Here is a 20,864-nt window from a genome sequence, read left to right on the forward strand (position 1 = left end):
AAAAAAGAGTCGCCCAAAATGGGTTTTAAAATCTCTACATCTGCATATCCTCTAGATTCCCATCCTGGATTCAGAGTCTCTCATCTCTGAGTCTTATCTTGCTTTTGTAACACAACTCCGYGCTGAATTGTCTCAGGGAGGAGAAATAATGACAGAAAAGAAAGAGCTCAGTAAGGCATTGAAACGTAAAAAGAAAACAAAGAAGCAATTAAAAATATTCGCAAATATTGATGCGGAGGCCGTCATTCTAGATGTCTCCCGCAGGAGGAAGGGATGGGGAAATGAAAAGCACTTCTCTTTGATTTTTTTTTGTGTTTTTGTTCTTCTGAATTCAAGAAAAAATGTGTTGATATCTCCTCAGTCTGCTTAAAAAGGCTTTTAAAATGATTAATTTTAGAAAAAAAAAAMMAAAAMMAAMMAAAAAAAAAAACACTGCAGAAAGACCACCTCCTCCTCTTCCTGGAGAAGGAAAGCAGTTTGATTTTGGCAGCTCTGCACAACTTGACATCCACAGAGAGCTCTCGGCTGCTCTCGTCATAGTAAAAGTCTAGTTAAATCTCTGCACGTTTTAATCCCACTCCTGCCCTTCCCCGCCCCCACGCAGCCCTTCCCCTGCCTGTGATATTTATAAAACACAATCCTCTCCTCAGTTCGTTCATCCTCCTGCTCCTCCTCCGCCAACCCACCACCACTTCCTTCTCTCCCGCCTGCGCTGRCCGCCCCCCGCCTTGCCTCCTCCTTAAAGCTATACGCGGGTGGTAGAGTGGGAGTGCGGCAGGCCGGTGGAGTTGAAGCCAGTTGTGAAGGTGTTGTACGGATGGAGGTTGGGCATGCCCACCAGGGAGTTGGGAATCATGGTGATGGTGTTGGGCGTCATGAGCGGGATGTCGTCCGGGGAGCGGCGCAGCGTGAGCGTGTAGTCGGGCAACGAGGCCAGGCGCAGCGCCCCTTCGTTGCTGTTCCCCGCCTCGCACTCGTGGTGCGTCTGGTTCATCTGCAAGGACATGATCTCCTCCTCGGGCGCGTGGTGACCGATGTCGTTGGCGGTGGTCTGGCGCTGCGGGCTGGGCTGCCCGTGGCCGGAGTCCTGCCGCCGCTTGTCCTTGCGGTAATAGAGGGCCGCGAAAGCCAGGACGTTGAGGAACAGCAGCGAGGCTCCCACCGCGATGGTGACGCTGAGCTCTGTGGAATAGTCCCTCGGGTTGTCGACCACAAGAGGCCCCGTCTCCTCGTCYTCGCTCCAAGAATCCTTATCCTCRCTGTTGTAGGCGGGTGACATGGGGGGGCGCTTGGTATTGAAGGGCCAGTTCTTCCCGTTGGGCCTTTTGGTGGAAACGCTTTTCGGCGTGGTCTCCGGCGGTGGCACTTTGGTGGTGGTAGAGGTGTAGTGGAACAGTTCATGGAGGTTGTAGAGATGGGGCACTAAGTGTTTCCAGAAGGCCACTTTGGTGGCCCGGTAGTGGTCACGCACGCGCGGCTTCAGGCCGATGTGCAGATAGAGCTGGTCCTGGGGATTGTACTTGGACCAGGCCACCTCTTCGAAGCGGTTGGCCTTGGTGTGGATAAACTTGGTGTCTTGAGGAACTGGTTTGTTGGGGTCCCTGGAGACAAGAAAGAGATGAAGCACACAGAAAAATGAGATTCTGACAGTGGATTTAATTAGTAATGATATTCAGGGCTAGAGGGACAAAATGCAAATAATCATTCTTAAAACATATCACTGAGTCAGAGCCTATATTTTGACAAATCTGCCATAATTGTGGCAACAAGTGGAGAACTTTCTAAACTGAAAAGCGAAACCCCGCTTTTTAACCAAATGCAGTTAAACTCTCGTCCAGGTGTCTTTGCTGYAGGAGGAACTGACACCAATATCATTTCCAAACCTTCTCCTCTCCCTTTCCTTTCAGCTACCTCTTTGCAGACCTATTAAGGCTGCATGTCTCATCTCCCATCTCTTTTTCCTCCCAGATGTTGATCTTATTTCAATTCTGCGGCAGCCCAGCCTCTAAAAGCAGGCCAGAGGCTTTTAAAAGTAAATGCATATGAATAAGTCAGCAGGCTTTAGGGCGCGCGTCAGGAGGCATTTTGTTGTGGATAATCCAATGCTGGTGGAGCCTCTCTGCTAATTGCTCACGGAAGGCATTGCAGTGTATACTGGCATCCAGTGCACTGATGTAAGGTAGACCATATTAATCAAGACACTAAAGGGAAGTGTGCAGTCATGCTTGCGTGCGTGTGTGTGTGAGTGTGTTTTAGCATGCATGTGTTTGTGCGTGGATGTGTGTGTGTAGTTCTAGAGGAGGATGCAGTACTTCATTTGATCCACAGGGTTCACTGTTCCGCCTCTCACTTTTCAACATGTTGCATCAAACAGCAAACTACTTCAATTACAGTGAAGCTATTGATTTATCGAATGAATTAACATATAGCAAACTCCAACAATCACACAGCTCTTTGTTGGYGTACAATGTCAGGATTGGGACCTCGGCAGTACTGTATATTGCTTTTGCTGTGGATTAAATTGCTTTCCGTGGAGGAGCGTGAATCATAACTGAATGGCCTTGAAAAACACAATACCCGGCTGCTTGAGGAATGAAAAGCAAGAATCTGCCCCCCCTTTTTTTTTTTTTTTTGAATGTTATGAAATATTCCATAGTGGGTTGGAGTGCAACGTTGATGGTAACCAAAGTCAAAATTTAGTTAGGGATTTTGGGATATGGTTACTTTTTTCCTTTTTTWAAAAATGTTTTATTTGGATCAGATTGGAAAAACCTCCAAACACAGCTAAGAGAATTAAAAGACAASCCCGACGAATTCACCCTCCGTCCTCTCCTCCTCCTGTTTGTTTCTCTGCTGTCAATTTTTATTTTTCAGGTCAGTGCTTCTGGGAGAGGGAGAGAGAGAGGGAGGCAAAGCAAATTGAGATGGCTGGAGCTGGATTCCTGGACCTGGGCTGGTGTCAGCAGAGCAGCCCGTAAATAACCTCTTTTATTAGGACCGTAATGATCCCCAATGAATATTGACAGCCAGACTATGATGACTTTGTAGCTGAATATCAGTAATTAAGTTTCAAAGGAGCGTGCGGTGGAGGTAAGGTCATATTGATCTCCCTAAGCGCAACATGCCAGGGAACAGGATGTCAATGGAGCAGCTTGAGATGAGGTTGTCTGCAGCCTGAGCGCTTCATGAATTCTTACATCAGCGTCGCTTCCCTCCCCCTCCTTCTCGCACACAAATACGACAGCGGTAATGGAGGTCAGAGCTGCCGCCATTGATGGGATTTTCTGTACTTTCCATAACATGGCAAACCCGTTTTCGCCCAGAGAGTTAAATTAGCTGATTTGTTAAATAAAATATGAAAATTTCTTGCAAAAGGTACTTGGAGAGATTTCGCAACACAATCATTGAATGCGGGCAGCGAGCGTGTAGTGGTGCAGTGGAGTTAAAAAAGCTCTCTGGTGGCTGGCTGACTGGTTCACTGCAAGTGAAGATGAATAATTTAGGCAACACAAAGAAATCAATGTGGCATCTTTAGTTAATTTGATTTGCCGCATTAGAGAACAACTGGCTGCCTTATCTAATTACACACACATATGCTTGGGTAATTGTTGCAATGTCAATAGTAAACAGGGTACATTCCTTTAAATGCTTTCTCCAATTGCTGCTCAATGTGGGGGGTTTGAGGTCCTATCTGAATTTTGGGGTTTACGACTGACTGCTTTGAGACCTCTGCGGTTACCCGGCTCCGTCTGTATGTGGGCTTACAGCGATGAAGTCAGATTTGTTTGAATTTGAATATTAGTTCTGAACTTCCTTAATAAACAGAGAGAGAAAAAAGAGATGATTATATACAAAAACCCCTCAACAGAATTCATAGTTTCCACATTTTGTCACTTTATAGCAATAAATGTATGTTTTTATTTTTATTATTTTTGATAGACCAACACATAGTCATGAATAAATGTAATTTGCAAGTAAAYGATACATGATTTAGAATTTTTAACAAATAAAAATCAAAGTGTGGATTGCATTTACATTGAACTCTCTTTATTCTGACACCTCTAATCACCTCTAACCACAACGCAGYTGGCTAGAAAGAAAGGCACAACTGCAAACCTCCCAAAACACWGCCATCAGAGAAGCAGCCAAACGACTTATGGTGACACTGGAGGAGCTGCAAACATCCACAGCTTATGTGGAAGAATCTTCTGTTAGGACAACTATGAGTCAATCATTTTACAGTTTGCAAAATGGAAAAAAGAAGCTGAGCCTGCAATTGTATTTGCAGTAAAAGGTGCAAAGAAGTGACTCAGGAGTCACTTCTTTGCACAGACAAACAGAAAATTTTCCAGATTTAGATTTGTAAAAATGTTAAAGCATCTACATGTGTTGGTTTATCACCTTAAATCTCTATGAAATCCTTAGTTGTAAAGTTACAAAACGTGAAAAAGTTCCAAGGCATGAAAATGTCTGCAACGGTCTGCACCTTCTCATAGACTCTGTTCCACCATGACGAGGTAACCAACACCCTAATATTGTGCAAGTCCCACTTGCATCTTCAATTTATCTCTGAGCTGACTTGGATATCGCCTGCTGTGAGATGCACTGTGACATCTTGACACAAGGCAGATGTTAGCAGATGCTTTCACTGATGAGGTTTACGCCACAGATTCTTCTTCTAGTCCCATGAGCTTTTTAGAGATTTTTAGTATTTTTTTAATTCACAGGCAAATTAATTTAATGTGATTAGGGAAATAGTGTGTACAAAAGTGCCAACTAAGCTTTTCATTAGCATGTAAGGATGCAACACTTTATATAATACCTGTTATATAATGCAGAGCACTGGCCGTTTTTGTGGTCACTTTTTCAGAAATGTGGCTTCATCTAAAACAGATGCAATAAATAATGACAAAAAAGCAGAAAAAATCTAAAGAGGCAGGTGCAATTAATAATAAATACAAAAAAAAAGTTTTAAATACTAACCGTTTTGTCAAAAGGCTAAATTTCAAGATTTAATAAGAGAAGAGAATTACACATCTGGGCTCTTATTTTGAACCACAGGCATAAAAAGTGATTTGAAAATATCTCAAAATGGTAAAAACGACCTGAATCACACTGGGTTCGGTTCATTTATCTCATCAGCATGAATCGCTTCACCAGGACCATGCTACCGTCACATCTCTTAGCTTCCAAACGCAACAGTAAACATGAGATAAAACTCTTTAAAATAAAACATCAGTGCACATGATGTTAAGCTCCGGAGCAAACAGTTGCTTTGACTGCGACATGAAGTGATGTCTGCAGTCCTGTTGGGCTTTGAGAGCTTCCTGGCATTAGCTGACAGCATGCTTCTGGTTAGACCTCCTGCCTAATCTGGATGCTCAGCTGGACTCTCTGGCAGAGGACAGGGATTATTACACCCATAAAAGCAAGCGATTTAATAGCCTCTTAGACTTCCTGTCATGTGTTCATATGGCGATGGGTGCTGTTAAACCTAAAACCCCKCTTTCCCTTCAAACACTGCTGACCTGCTGACCCCTGTCCGACCTTGGCCTGCCATGTCTGCGTAAGTCCCACCATGTGTTTGCATCTGTGATTGACRGGGCTGTTTTTGAATGCGTGCGCCTGCCGGYGTGTGTTTGTACCGTTGTCTCRCCACGCAATGATATATTGACCTCTTCAAAAGTTCAGAACTTGAACTCAGGACGTCGGGTTTCAGTTTTACACACCAGCTGATGATGAATCGCAGCTCTCCAAGCTGATATGAGAAGACAAAAAAACGTTTTGCAGTGTAAGGATTAAACCGATTTTCTATAAGACGCCGCACCTCATGGATGACAGACACGACTCTTGGCTTTACCTACAGAGGACGTGGAGGATGGGACTTGAGCTCATTACCTATTCTAAGCCCTATCTGCAAGCACTGATGTAAAAGGTAGATAAGGGGGAAGAATGAATATCATTTTCTTTCTTTTTTCATTTCCCATGTACCTCCTTCCCCTTTTCATCCTGATGTAATTTGAAGCGCTTCAATGATCATAGACCTAGCCATCACCAAATCTGAAAAGACACGTTTAGGTGCCCTGAGGCTGAAGACGAGAATCTATTTTCACTGCACTCAAGGTCTGTGAATCCGAAGCGGCGTATAGCTTCTTTATATAAAACAAGACACACACATTAACTCGGCRGCACTGATTTTGATAAGATGCAAAACATGCAAACATTTTGTGTTGTTGTTATTGTTGTTACTCTTGTGTGACAAATTTAGCCCCTGCGGTTGTTTATCTACTCACCAGGTAAGACAAAGGAAGAGGCTAATKTTAATTTACATTCCWCCACGCGGTTGTGAAGCGCCTTTTTATTCCTGCAATCTGCGTGCATTTCGGAGAAGTGCAACCGACCCGATCCTGCTTGTAAGACCTTGTCTGAGCGCAGCGTCAGGGAACGGCTTCAGTACCTAGCAGGTGAATCATCGGGCTGTGCTCTTTTCCCCTTCATGCGGCTGCACACCGCGGCAGAGGGCTGAGTGATGCGCGGTTCATATTTAATGGCAGCCTTCAGTTCAGCAGGGTAAGTGATGCAGGGTGAGGTGCTGTGACTTTGGCTTATGTGGAAGTGTTAGAGGACACGGCTCTTTTATTGCAGACCCTATCGATTTGTTTGATCAGCTGTGTACAGGCAAAGAAAGCACACCTACTTGCACAATTTGTCTTTTTTTAATTTCCAGTTAAAAAAAAACAACTATATTTATCCAAATTAATGCACTAAGATCCGCTTCCTGTTTGTCTCCCATCCCTGCCAACCTTCTCTTATTACATTCAGTACACAGCGTGGTCTTCGATCAATAGCATGCCGGCGCCTTAACAAGCCACACCACTTCCTTACCTTCTGTAATGCAAATCAGGATATTGGCTACAAATCTCCCATCAAGTGAGTGCGTATTTAATGGAGTAGGTAGGTGGCTGCTGGGGAGGGAGGGGGTGGGGGTGCTATTCTCAATGCAATGCCTTCACATGTTGTTGGTACAAGTTGGCCACAAAGAATGACTGAAAAGAATGGGGGATAATCCTGTGAAAGGAGGAAAGGAAGGAAGGAGGTCAGTGACGAGTGATATAACTTTTGGAGCAAAGAAAAACGCCTGTAGCCTTCTGTGAATGAGGTCAGACGGGAGATGCAATTGATGTTTGAGCTTTGCTTATTATATGAGGAGAGTGTGCTCAATGGAAAACAAATCTGGCCCTTATAAAAAGCMATTTTTTAGCCATTTTTTTTTTCAAATTGAAGCCATGAGAAGTCTAATTCAAATTTGGTACAGACGGTACAGAAAACTTGCATAAGGTTCTCTGGTCAATTGAGATCAAAATGAACCTTTTTGGATTTAATAAAAAGTGCTACACAATGCCACTGTGAAACATGGTAGTAGCAGAAGCATACTGTGGGGAGGCTACTCTTCAGCAGGGAATTTGAGGAACTTAATTTAAGAAAATGCTGGCTTCCAATCACTTGAAACAGGAGCAAAGTTTCTTTTTACGGGAGGACATAAACACTAGAAAGCCAAACCTACAATAAAATGGTTTGGAGGCATAATGCCTGAGACAACTAATGACTACGAAGAATGACGGATAACCCGGAGAAAGAAGGAGAATGAATGAAGGAGGTTATGATGAGTAATAGAACTTCTGAACTTTAGGACTAAGCGCAAAACGCCTGCAGCTATTCTTGAACAGAAGTCAGACAGGAGAAGCAGATGACAGACCGGTCTTTCTCCACTAGCGTGTCTGGACACTAAAGTGGGTCATGGGTCTTTGACTGCAAAAAATATCAACAGAGTCCATTCACACTCCTTACAATAGGTGGCGATAATGCCCTATGATGCTAGTTGATACCCGTTGTTTCAAGCGATAGAAGGTGTCACACAAAGTTTGTTTACATATGCTAATTAAGCATGGCACGCACAAGTTCAACGTCGGCTACAAGAGAGACTATTTTTCTGATGATTAATGAATGCGTGACCCTATCGGAATCAACACAGAAACAATCAAATGGCCAAAGAAAGAAGAGTCAGCAGGTGGGACCATTATGTGATCCTGACATGGAATTTCGCAGAGGTAAGCCTCTCTCAGTTCTGGTGCTGCACTGAGATGAGTGAGCAGCCTTTTCTCCTACTGAAGTAGCAAAACACCTCCAAACACTACTTAGCGCCTGACCCTGTAAGTGTGTCCTTTCAGCACTGGTTCAGCTGCAACAAAACACAGGAGCAGACTAGACATTTTACAGGACCACAGAGGGGCTTAGTCTACTGTAACTCCCAATATTTTGAGGATCTTATCAGGAGCAAAAGACATGCTCATTTCTCCCATCAATTTACGCCCTTTCCAGATGGTTGTGTCACACCTGAAGCTAAATTTAAGGCTGCTTAAGTATTTTTAAAGCAATATTTTTTAGTATTTAGCTCAAGAAACTAGAAGAAAACAAAATTTTGTAAGCTTCAATGCAGATAAAAGCTTCAGGAGATCACTTCATTTTAAAATTTCTGCAGTGCTGTCGGATACATCTAAGTAATTTAAATATTTAGACRTATTTATTTTATGTACTCTGTATGAAACAAGGAACGGGGTTTTATGTAAGATGTTGTTYCTGGTTGCTCTGATTGCTGATCAGCCTCTTGAAAGAGTACAAATCCTACAGGAAAGTGTGCCCCATTGGCAAGTTGGAAGAAAACAAATCAGGGCATTATGGAAAAGTAGCATTAAAGAAAGCCATACGATTTCAAAYGGTGAAAGAAGGTATCCTCATCRTACGATACAAAAGTGAACCCATCTGGCCTTCGTAACTAACCYGACACGCCATAGCCATGACGAAGCATGGCGGTGTTATCATCATGCTGCGGGAATGKTTTTCTTAMGCAGACACAAGCTGGTCAGAGTTGATGGAAAGATGAATGGAGCTAAACCATCACAAGTGGAGAGAGAGACGGGAATAATCCAGAGGAAGGTAGAGAAGGAGGAAGCAATGAATCAGAGTTTTTAGGGCAAAGGCAAAATACCTGTGACTGCTTACGAGTCGCAGCCGATGTGCAAATCCTAAAAGAAAAGTAGATGTGCTAATCCTAAAAGAAAAGTATGTTTGATTGATAAGTGGGATGAAAACAAAGGAAAAATGAACTTGCGGGATTGTAAATCATAGTGTAGGCTGTTCATACACACTGTTAGTACTTTTGTTTAGTTGGCAGTCGTTGTCACTAAACCAATCAATACTGCATATTTTATTCCATGTTGCGAATGTAATACATGACCAGATTTCTTTTGTGTGGGATAATGAGAGAGAGAGAGGGACGGCGGAGCAGAAAAGGAGACGAAGAAGGAAACTGAAAACATGACAGCGCTCTGGTCTTTAACTACCTAGCGAAGCCCTCTGCACAGTATGTGGCACAGCTCACATGGAAAGCAGAGAAAATGAGCACCAGTAGACCAATGTTAAAAAAAAAAAGAAGAAGATAGACCAACACATTTACAACACTAATGATATCTAATGATTGATGTCTGCTGGCTTTTTCATCAGTGGTTTCTTTCCAAAGTGTTCAGATGGTGTTTTTTGCACTAATTTGCTTGCACTTGTGTTTGAAAAGCAAAAAAAAAAAAAAAAAAAAACAGGAAAAAAAGGGAAAAGAAAATGACACATTCCTCAGGAAAAGTTCCCCTATCAATAAAGTAAGCCCAGCTGTGCGCTTCTGTACTAAAACAAAACAAAACAAAAAAATACTCCGGTCAGGACAAGTAACTTGAAGCCGAATAAATCCACCTAACCCTCAGGAAAGGACAGTATAACAGTTTAAACGTTTACGTGCCCTCGCTAAGAAGATTTGACAGTGTGCACTCTATGGGTGCTTTTATGCTTCACTGACACAGAGGGGGGAAAAAAGGCACGGGGAAGGGATTTGCCCTGTAAAAATGACACATGAAAGCCAGGGACAGGAAGAGCTTTGGGGGGCGGGAGATTCGCTGCTATGATACACTCTGTTGACATGCAGCCCAAATGTCTCAACATCGTGTTGCACATGTTCCTACAGCTGATTTAGAGGCAGGGACAGGAAGTACAATCTGGGTCAGTTCACTGCAAACATCTGGAAGGGCAGACAGAGATACTTTACAGATATAGGCAAGATGGTTGCTGGGCCAGGCGAAAGGAGCCAAGGGGAATTCAGCTGGGTCTTAATTAAAAATATGTCCTCCAGAGCCAAACTRGGTTGGGTGGTGTTGGAGCAGAGATCTGTATCCCTCAGTGTGGTCTAAATGAGGGGAATAAACTTCAAAAATGTTAGGAAAAGGTCTCACGCCCCAGTGTAAGAGTCGAAGGTAGATCCCACTCCATGAGATATGGGAATATTAAAGCAGAGGGTTTTTAATGCTGGCGTCTAATCCCAGACTCTTTACCATCTGAGTGCCTAATAGTGGTTTGCATTTTTTCCTCTTTGTCTGGAATGAAGCCAAGATGACACATCATGGTTTATATTCGTGCCGTAACATACTTGGACTGAATCTAAAAAAGGTGAGTTTGTCTTGCTTTGTTCAAAGAAAATCCATATAAATGAAATCTGGATATTTTTTTTCTGATAAAAACAGTTTTAACTGAATGACATTAACTGGATGGGCAGTAACCTCACTATAGCCCTGCACTGTCTTCTGCTAATTGGACATTGGTCACTGAGATAAATGCTTCAGGAGTTAAACCCGGACATCCCCCTTAGAGACATTCTCATGACCCCATGACCTGGAAAACCTCCAAAGACAGGCGCCCAGGAGACAACCTGACCCAATTTAACCAAAAATCACCTAATCTGACTCCTTTCAATGACAGGGAATAGCAGCTCTACTTTAATAACTCCTTATCCTGCCTCAAAGTCTGAGCTCAGCACCCGGTGGAGATAACTCATTTCAGCTGCTTTGTGTCCACAACCTCATTCTTTTGGGAATGATCCAAATCTCAAGAGCGTAGGTGAGGGTCAAAATGCAGATGGAGCAGTAAAGCGGAGCTCTGGCACGTTGACATTACTGCAGGTGACCCGATTCACATTACGCTAGATGAGAGCCGTGGCATTGGTTTTAGAGGAGCTTTCTCTCATTCTTACTACTTTGCACTCGGCTGTTAACCGCTCCGATGCAAGCTGATGGTTATGGCTTAAAAACACCCACAGAACCACATTATCCGTTCATCTCGTCGAAGCAAAGATGAGACCCAGAGTTTCTCTATCAAGTGGCTGACTCACTCCGAACTTGGGTAGGGCAACAAAACTGGATCCGGCCCAGGGCTGAACACCATCCTCAATCTGGCCCAGGCAGCAATTTATCATCCGTATCTTATGACCAYAGGTTGAGGTTCAATGGAGTGGTAAACCAATAGCTTGGTTTTATTGCTTGGTTCTTCCTGCAGCACAACAAATGCAGGCAGTGCACGCATCAATACATACAAGGCTCCAATCAACTTATCCATCTCCCGCTCCACCCTAGCATCACTTGTAAACAAGACACCATGGTACTTGACCTTTGACCTCACGCCTGGAGTGAGCAGTCCAGCTTTCTTTAATAAAAGACCATGATCCAGCTCCTCTGAGTCAGCAAGCTCGAAGTTTAAAACTTTTATTATTTAGATTAATCAAAAAGTTTCTTAGAACTAATCAAAAATAAAAAATACAGTTTCAAAAGAACATAAATTATGCACTTAATTTGTATCTACAAAGACGTATGCGATGTGAAATGATGACTGCCAGGCAGTTTTTGATTTGATGGACCTTAGTCGTCCCTTCAGACGAGAAAAGCAGCCCGTATCAGTCCATGTCGATGCAAGTCTGTGCAGCTCCAGTTTCTTGCTGCAAGATGACTGAATGTAAATGCCCTCTAATTGGACAGCAGACGATATAGAGACAGATAAAACACAGAACAAGATTTCAGTCAGCATCCCATTCAGGATGGGATCAATACCCATCTGGTAACGGGGATTGTCAAATTAAATTTAAGTTGTTAGAAATGATTACTAGTAGTCAGATGAAATGGCTCGGCTCTGTGATGGGTGGGGGTGAAATTAGGCATGGTGGGGAGTGAGTCACCCGAGGCATGGGCGATCGACACAACTAAGGCCGAGGGGATCAATACAGCACAGAGCTTTGATATTCCTTCATGATAGGTCTTTGTGTTTTTTGGTGGGGCTACAGCACGCTGGAGAAAAGATAAAAACCTATTCCAAACACACACACACACCATATAAACTGAGGTGTACAGAAGGCCACTGACTATTCAGGCAAACTCAACCAAAGCACTCAGCCAAGCACGTACAGCAAAACACAGACTCAGCAGGAACTTTTAATCTTCTTCATCTTCAATATGTCTCATGTCTTCAGACCGAGACCCAGGACGTCTCGGCAAAATCACCTCTGGACGACCCTCCCCTCCCTCTCTGTTAAAAAAAACAAAACAAATCCTTTTCTGTGCCATGCTATCTATTTAGAGCTGCGTTTCCCCAGCTGCCTCTCTTCTTCAGCAATGACCATTTTGTAACGAAGCTGAGATGGGATTTCTATCTGTTACTTTCTATTAATAGCTGAAGTAGTTTGTAATTGTGTCATCACTGGTTTTACTAATTTCTAGGAGCAGCTGCCAGAATGCAGCAATCTGTGGCAAATTGTTAGTGCTGTTTGAAGAAAGTCTCCCAATTCCTGTCCAATCTCATGAGAAAATCMTTTCTCTGTTAGTTATCTGCCAGTTTGAGCTTTTGTTGGGGCCCTTGGTGATTATTTAGTCCTTATGATGCTTTTGGTGAAAAGCATCATCATCTGGATACCAAAAATAAACAGGTTTTGTGAAATAACACTGTTTAACATCCTAACCGTTACTGGTGCCAATTAAAAATATTTCAATGAGCTGCAAGCAACAGGCAAGCAAACAACTCGGGTATTGACCTCCAGTCACGGTCTACTCTTTTTTTATTTCATGTTGTCAACAGATTTTAAGGAGCTGGTTCATCTTGTTTCTCATAAAACAGCAATTAAAGCCCTAAAAGAGGTTTAATTGTACACAAATGTTAGCCGTTGTCTACCCTGTATCCTTTCTCTACATGACAAGAAAATGTAAAAAAGTCGCAGTAGCTTCTCAATCAGACAAGAAAAAAAAAAAAAAAAAAACAGGCCAAAGTTACGTTTGAGATTTCCAAACTGGATCACATTTATCGGTTTTCTTCCAAAATACAACAATTACAGAACAATTAAAGATGCTGATTTTATCCAGAATCAATTTACCATCTCCCTGGGTGTAATTCATTAGTATATACATATTTTTCAATTAAACCCACACTGAGCAAGAACAGCATGACTTACAGGTACGGAATAGCTTCATTATAATTACATGGGAAAATAAGAAATGCATTACAAGCTAAAGGGCTCAGATTACTCCCAGTAAAATCCTAAAATAAGATGCGAATGTTGCTTCTAGGGAAAATATGTTTTCTACTTTGCTTTTGTTTGCATCATCTGTTATTATTATTATTATTGTCAATTATCAAACTAGAAATGGCAGCGATTTTCATCAGATCTGTTCCACATAGAATGTTCCATGAACGTTGCTTTTACAATAAGTAGATATAAATTTAGAACAAAATTTGCCWTACTGATAAATATGAGTGCAATGGTAAATGCATTTGAACGAAAGATTTGTTGTGTGGGTCTTTGGGTTTGGGCAAATGCTTGTACTAAATATCGCATAARACMCAATAACATGCAAAAACATCGATGTGCAGAACTCAACAATCCACAAGCAGCTTAGAGAAGGTAGCTAATTAAGGAAAACCACAGCAAAAAGAGTAGAGACAAAAAAACCCCACCATCTTAAAGTAAGCTTCTGTCAAGTAATATTGTGACCTCCACCAGATAGTTGACACATATTCATTCTGCACCTCTCCAGAAACATTGTTGTGGAAAATGCTTTTTWATGAACCTGTGAACCGACATCACGTTTGYACTGGATGGTAACCTTTTAAAGAMAYTGAAAATTATTTGCACAAGTAGTCAAGTCAGGAGGCGATGCACCACTAATGCTTGTTTATGTTTATGCTTTTGCATGTGGTAGTCTCTTTTATCCAAAGCCATGTACAAATGAGGATATAAAAATGCAATGAACATTAAAGGTAAACTACTTAGAATGAAACCCACTAGTCAGGTTCTGTCAGTGGTGACAGCATAGAAATAGAGTGGAGGCGTAGAAGAAAATTTATGGGGCGTTCAGGGTAGGTGCTATACATAGGATGTTCTTCCCATGTGAAACTTCAACTGAAAGGTAAGGAAGTAAAGCAGCACACTAAAACTATAGTAGCAGTTTATTTCAGCTCCGTTTTATTAATGTTCTTTTTACACGGCCCAACTTTTCTTTTAGGTAGTTACTCTGAAGGGAAATGCTTATCCGTTCTTATATCAGTAAGTGTCCAAGACAGGAAGATCATTGGTAGCGCACAGCCTTCTACTTCTATTTCCTGTGTAAATCTAAATAACAGCCCAGGCCAACCTGTCTGTGGTTTACCGGTACATAAAATAGCATTTGCTTTAAGTGCTGTGACATTTTTGAGACTGGTGTTGTTTTAAGATGATACAAGTCCTGTTTGTGCTTGAACTCTGTTCAATTACCCATGAGCTTCAGCTTCTAGGGCAAACCAGCCTTAATATATATTAACCGAAGATGTTTGTAGAGTTTTATGCTTCAACTGATACTTTATAACCATTAATCTCACTTTAAAAATCCTAAACCTGCTTAGRAACGCTAAAGTTTCTCAGTCAAAACCAGAAATGATGAAAGARAGATGGACTGAAAGCTTTGGCTTGGCATTTCTCAACAGTTCTGTATGTTTACAGTGTTTGTGTTATACACCAAGTAGTAGTCATATTGAATTAAGTATTGACATTCTTTTGAGTATACCTACCAGCAACTCCCRAAGCAAGTCTATTAATGGCTTAAATATATGTGGCTTTGGTACCAATGTTCTGGAAAACCACACAAATTAACCACTGTTTGCTTTTAAAAATCTGTACTTTAAAGTATATGGCATTCCTTAATTCGCTAATGTTATTCAAATCCTCTTATAGCAGCTGACTTGTCTCGCCGTTGTGTTGTCTGCTGTCTTTCTGCAATATCTCACCTCCCACGAGACTTCAAGGTGCATGTTTTTCTTCAGGGAGCTTCAGTAGAAATCTTTTTCCATAATGTTGTGAGACACTTAGAGTAAAACCTGTGCCTGTCATATTCAAACAAAAGCGGTTTGCTGTGAAGCACAGTCCTTTGTTACTACACTGCAGCCGTTTAGCAGATGTTATGGTATGTTCATTAAACGTGAGTCAGATTGACATTCTTTTTATCGCCTTACAAACATTTTAATCTACTTTTTTCTAAAAGATAGATATTTTTCAATAATGTCTCACTGTCACACGAATTTATCTGTTAATGTAAGAGAAAGTTTTGCATCATGGCAGTCTGCATCTGTTGCTGAAAGAGCTCCTATAGATGTTTAGCAACTGACACAGAGGATGAGAAGAAAAGTTAAAAATTGTTATGAATTTGGACAACCCTGTCCTCTGCAACACTATGTCCAAAGAGTCACGTTTCTCTCCTACAACAAGACTGGCCTTCCTAACAATCTTGTTGATCTTGTTAACCCTCAGGCTGCTACCCCAGCTTACAACAGCRAACATTATGGTGCTAGCCACCACAGATTCATAGAACATCATCAGCAACTTCTAGCTTGGATAACTCTGCTCTGCTATCCAAGCTAGTCACTAATATCAAATGCTAATTGGCATAATTCTATACATCTGTCCAATCACTTCCTATACCTGCCTTTATGGAGAATGGCCCAGAAGCCAGTATTCAAAATGCAAAGTCAGTAATCAGATGTAAATACAGCAGAAAAAAAAAAAACGTACCCAGTTTTGGCAAAGTTGGTCCAGTAGGTCATCACGACAGCACTGAGCATGACATCATTCTTGGAGAAGTTACAGGGGAAAAGGTCGGTGGGACCAATCATAGGAATTCCAAAGACATATGGCACTTCGTCCCCGTGGGCCGCGTCTGACCACGCAGGCTTCATAAGACTCTGGCAGTGGTGGTAGAAGGCGTAGAAGTAGGTGGGTGAGCCATAGCGAGCGTGAAGATCAGCAGTCACCACCGACGGCTCCACCCACTGGTGGTCGGTGAAGAGAGCCACCAGCGTTTTTCGCCTAGTCTCCGGATTGTCTCTGTCTGCCCAGTCCGTGTACATGAACTTGATGGTCTCCCTCAGTGTGTCCTTTCCGTCTGGGTATCCGTACAAGCTGTCCACAAAATCCGACACGGAGAAGTCAAAGTCGTTCCCAGACACACCGTCCTCCGAATCCACCACRTTCTCCACAAACCGCAGGCCTTCGCCCTGATTCACCCCCAGCATGATGTCGTAGTTGAGAAACTCGCCCTGCTCCATTAGAATCTCAGGGTCATCTGGAATAACATCCCCATCGATGACAGGTCCAAAGGCCACATGGTACCTGGCAGGTTGGATGTCCTGCTCCACCAGCTCCCTGGAGCTCTTCTTCCGTAGACAGTCCACCATGTCTGATGTRTCGAGGACGTTGCAGCCCACCTTCTCTGCCAGGAGACGGGTGTACTTGACCGGCTGGTAGTTCACGGCCCAGCTGGAGAGTGCGGACCCGCTCTGAATGATAGCTCTGTGGAACAGACCTGGACAAGGACACAGACAGAAGAGATAGGAGGATGTTTAATGTGTCATTATTAAGGATGATGATTCAGTTATGCACTGCATTACATGAGAGTTGTTAATTTTGTTGCTGCCGTGATCAAAAGCGGGCTGTCAGCCACACAGCAGATAAGAATAACAAAGGCCAGACAGAGCAAGTCCTTGTTGCCACACAGAACAATAATGGAATCATTGTTGTAATAATAAATGTGCAGATGGCCTGGCCTCACAGACAGAAGGAAGATACAGCAATCTGTCTGTCCTGCTCTCTTCCTCCTTTCATTGTTGCATGCTCTTTTGAAAATGCTAGCAAACGCTGCTAGTGCTAATGGATGCATTTATCACCGTGGAATGATTCAGTACACGTTTGACCAGTCTATACATCAGTACATGTTGAAATTGTTTCAGCATGTGTTTTCAGAAAAAGAATATGCGAGTCATAAGCCTAAAATTGTGCTTTAATGAATCTCTGTTAAGCGCAGAATAATGTAAGAAAGATCTGATCTGTCTAAATATGTAGAATTCAGAGCTAGTATCCTATGCAGTCTATATATAAAAAACAAAAGGCACCAAGAAAACAGCTCCTTAATCTTGCACACTCACCAGAGCCACAATATTGCTATACTTAATGTATATTGCTATACTTACTATACTCAGTGTTTACATGCAAATAAGCAACATATACTATATTCAATATGCGACAGTCAGGAAGGTTTTATTTTTCCCTTTTGCCTTGTGGGGTTACCTCTCTGGTCTGCCATCCTGTGCAGACACCAATGTTGGAAAAAGCAAYAATGCACTGTGTGAATTCCCAGTTTTAAAGCAATTCTGGAGCACCCACACTGCTTATGTACAGACTATAGTCAACAAGATTTAGGCTGTTGTTCAAAACTTTTCAYGTTCTGATTGGCAACTGCAGACTGGGACTCAGCAGCAGCTTCAATTKKTGAATATGGCGGGGTGTTAAATGATAACGTCGTCATCCTGTATCTTGCAGAATGCAAAAATGGCAATGCTATCAACTTGTTTATTTACCTTCATTAAAAACCCTGTTTCGCAACCTGTTTTTTTTTTTATAGCCTAATAACATTACCTTAAAAGTGTCTTTAATGATGTAATTTGGGGCTTTGTAAGACAAACTTTTAAAAACAGGAACACACTTGTAATTTTCTCATTCATCAGCGGTGCAAGGGCTTATTGCAGAAAATGTTCAACTTTTGAGTAAAGGGTTTGCTGTAGTGTCGGTATAAAAATCTGTTAAAACAAACAGCTGCATGTTGAACGCTGGCAGAGAGCGAGAAATCTATTTCATAAATTTTGATGCTTGCTATCTTTTACCTACATCCACTCTGATCAAAGCATCTTAATTGAAAACTCTGTAAACATGTAAACTAACAGCCTATTTGTTGTTTCAATAGCAAATATCAAATATGGGTTAGTAACATATGCTTCAAATCTTTTTTACATTTTGCACTGGATTCAAAATTACTGAGCAAATAAGGAGTCAGTGCCATAGTTTTCTTTTATTGTCAGTGTTTATTACTTGGTTTGCAGAGTGTCCAACAGGCAGAACTTAAATAAAAGCAAAAAAATAAAAGCAACTTTTTAAACCAGAAAACTGTAGTATAATTTGTTCCAGGTTAAAGGGACTGAAGACGAGACATCAGCCTACATTCTATTTTTAAACATATTTCTACATTTCTACAGGATGACAACGGAGATTTAATTGAGTGTTTTTGGATAATGATAAAAGGGGAGTGAAAAAGTTGTCTGCTAGCTGGCAAGAAGTGCAAATTAATCAAATGCAATTTACATTTACTGATTCAACACATATACCAGATTGAAAAAAAACCCCCAGAACATTCTTTTTTCAATAAGAACATAATTTACAAGTTTATTATGCAAGATTGTTTTTTCTTTAACAATATCATTGTTAATGAACACATGCTGTGACATTATTCATAATCTTAACATGTTTGCACACTTGCTTCATAGGTCTTATTGCCCTTTTTTGTCCATATACATGGCACAGATGAAGATTTAAGTAGTACTGTTATGTCCTAAGCTACAGGGAGAGCCTAGTTGTATAAAAAACCTTCTTGGGGACTGTTGGCTCTCTAATGATGGTTTGGGTTTTTCTTTGTAATGACAATGCATTTTTCAGGGTAGCATAAATTGGATGAACCTCACTGTAACTAAAGACCCATTCTGAATTCTGAGGTCATAACACACACAGACACACACACGCAAACAATCCCACTCAAGCACATCCCGACGTGCACAGAGTGGCTCTGCACCGGATACACTTTACATCACTTTAAATAATTTTGTGTTTTTAACCTGAAAGATTTTAAATTCTGCAGAACCTGGTGGGTGGGTTTCTATAAATAAACTGACTCCTACTCACTACACTTGCAGTAAGAACTGAACTGCACCTTTTCATCTGGTTATGCAGACTGCTGGCACACAATGAAAAGCCAAACTGAAACAGAAAGCTAAGTTCTGTTGGTTGTATGTGGCAGAAATAGATACACGTTGAACTACAAAGAACTTTTATTATGTGCCTCTACATGTTGGTTTTGTGCTCCTGAGTGGGTGGGTTTTGTAGGAAAACCATGGCTCTTAAATCTACAGCTCAGTACAGGCCTCTCGTGATTAAAATTACAGTGCCTTGCACAAGTGCTCACATTACGTTGCATTTTGTTGGATTACAATCACAAATTTCAAGGTATTTCAACTGAGCTTTATGCGATAAACAACGTCAAACATAACTGTTAAATGGGAGAAAAATGAAACAGAGTTTTCAATTCTTTTAACAATTCTTTATTCGATGCCCCCAATTAAATCCCAGTGCAACCAGCAGCCTTTAGAAATCTCCTAATAGAGTTTATCTGTGCGTGATTTAATCTCAGTATAAATGCAGCTGTTCTGCGAAGGCCTTAGAGGTTTGCCAGAGAACATCAGTGAACTGTATCATGAATACCAAGAAACACATTACGAGTTTTGTATTTAATCTTGAAAATGTGCGTTTTAGTGTTCAGATGGGATGCACTCGTATATCTGGCGACTTGAAATCCACTCGGATCTTTCTTCCTGATATGCTTAATTGGATTATTAAGCATGATTTCAATGACTTCAGACAAAATTAAAACAAGTCATGAAAAGACACTCCATTCGTAAGACAAATGGAAAATATTTGATTAGGTGGTGAACAATTAGCATTCAAACATGCCGGTGAGTTTTCTCCGTTTGTGATATTTCACCCTCATTGTGGGTGGGTACATTGAGATCTTTGTGTTTAGGAGGTAAACAGCTGATTTAAGTGCCCAATACATCACTTTGGTAGATCTAATCAGAGGCAGCGGGGGGCTTATTCCATCTAGGCGAAGATGAAGTGTTTATTTACATATCTATTTACAGATATTTGCTTACAAAGAGTAAGAAGGATTATTGTGTCTGAGTTAGCAAACTGTGCTCAGTGAGTATGCTCGTGTATTTTTCAAGAAATATTTTTAGATTAGAATACGAGTTTATTGAATATGACTACAGATCCATGAGTAAACATATATATATATATTTTTTACCGATCCCCAAAGTGAAGGATTATTAGATTTCTGCATCGTGCGTTTCTTTCTTTACGGATGAGACCATTAGCCTTCTGTGTCCTGCCCTGAAAGTGCCCTTCAAGCTGTCCCGTGGTTGCGCATCTCAGCAGGATGGCGGCCCTGTACCACATCCCAGAGAGCGGAAGCAGATGTCGGGGGTTTCACCCACTTGAAAGCATTAGAGGGGGCAGACCTAAGATGAAAGATGGACGCTCAGAGGCAGAGCAGGGGGTTTTAATCCTGCCATCCCTCCCTTCCCTTCCCCTTTTCCCCTCCCTCTCTCCTCCCAGGGCTCTTTACTGGTATTGCCTCTCTTTGCATTTCAACTCATATTGCGAGGGGTGAGGAGTGAGGGGGGGCAAACAGAGACAGTCGTAGATTCGGGAAGCCAGTCCTGAATCCAAATGTCTGCGAGCGATGCCACAACTATTTCTAGACTGTCTTTGATCACAAGTTGCTGTAGGAAAACCGCTTCCCACTGAGAAGTTCCTGTTCCTG

General features: G+C 41.7%; 1 protein-coding gene across 1 annotated transcript; it reads right to left on the bottom strand.

Moving 5' to 3' along the window:
- Positions 1-425: 425 nt before the first annotated feature.
- LOC103471769 (neuroligin-3-like) lies at positions 426-17,522 on the bottom strand. The gene is made up of 3 exons (XM_008420950.1): positions 17,507-17,522; positions 15,956-16,745; positions 426-1,601 (listed from the first exon to the last, which is right to left on the bottom strand). Exons 1-3 carry the CDS (start codon positions 17,520-17,522, stop codon positions 746-748), a joined length of 1,662 nt encoding a protein of 553 aa, XP_008419172.1. The 3' UTR covers positions 426-745.
- Positions 17,523-20,864: the final 3,342 nt, after the last annotated feature.

This window comes from Poecilia reticulata, linkage group LG10, assembly GCF_000633615.1.
Source record: "Poecilia reticulata strain Guanapo linkage group LG10, Guppy_female_1.0+MT, whole genome shotgun sequence".
In the NCBI taxonomy this organism is placed as follows: Eukaryota; Metazoa; Chordata; class Actinopteri; order Cyprinodontiformes; family Poeciliidae; genus Poecilia; species Poecilia reticulata.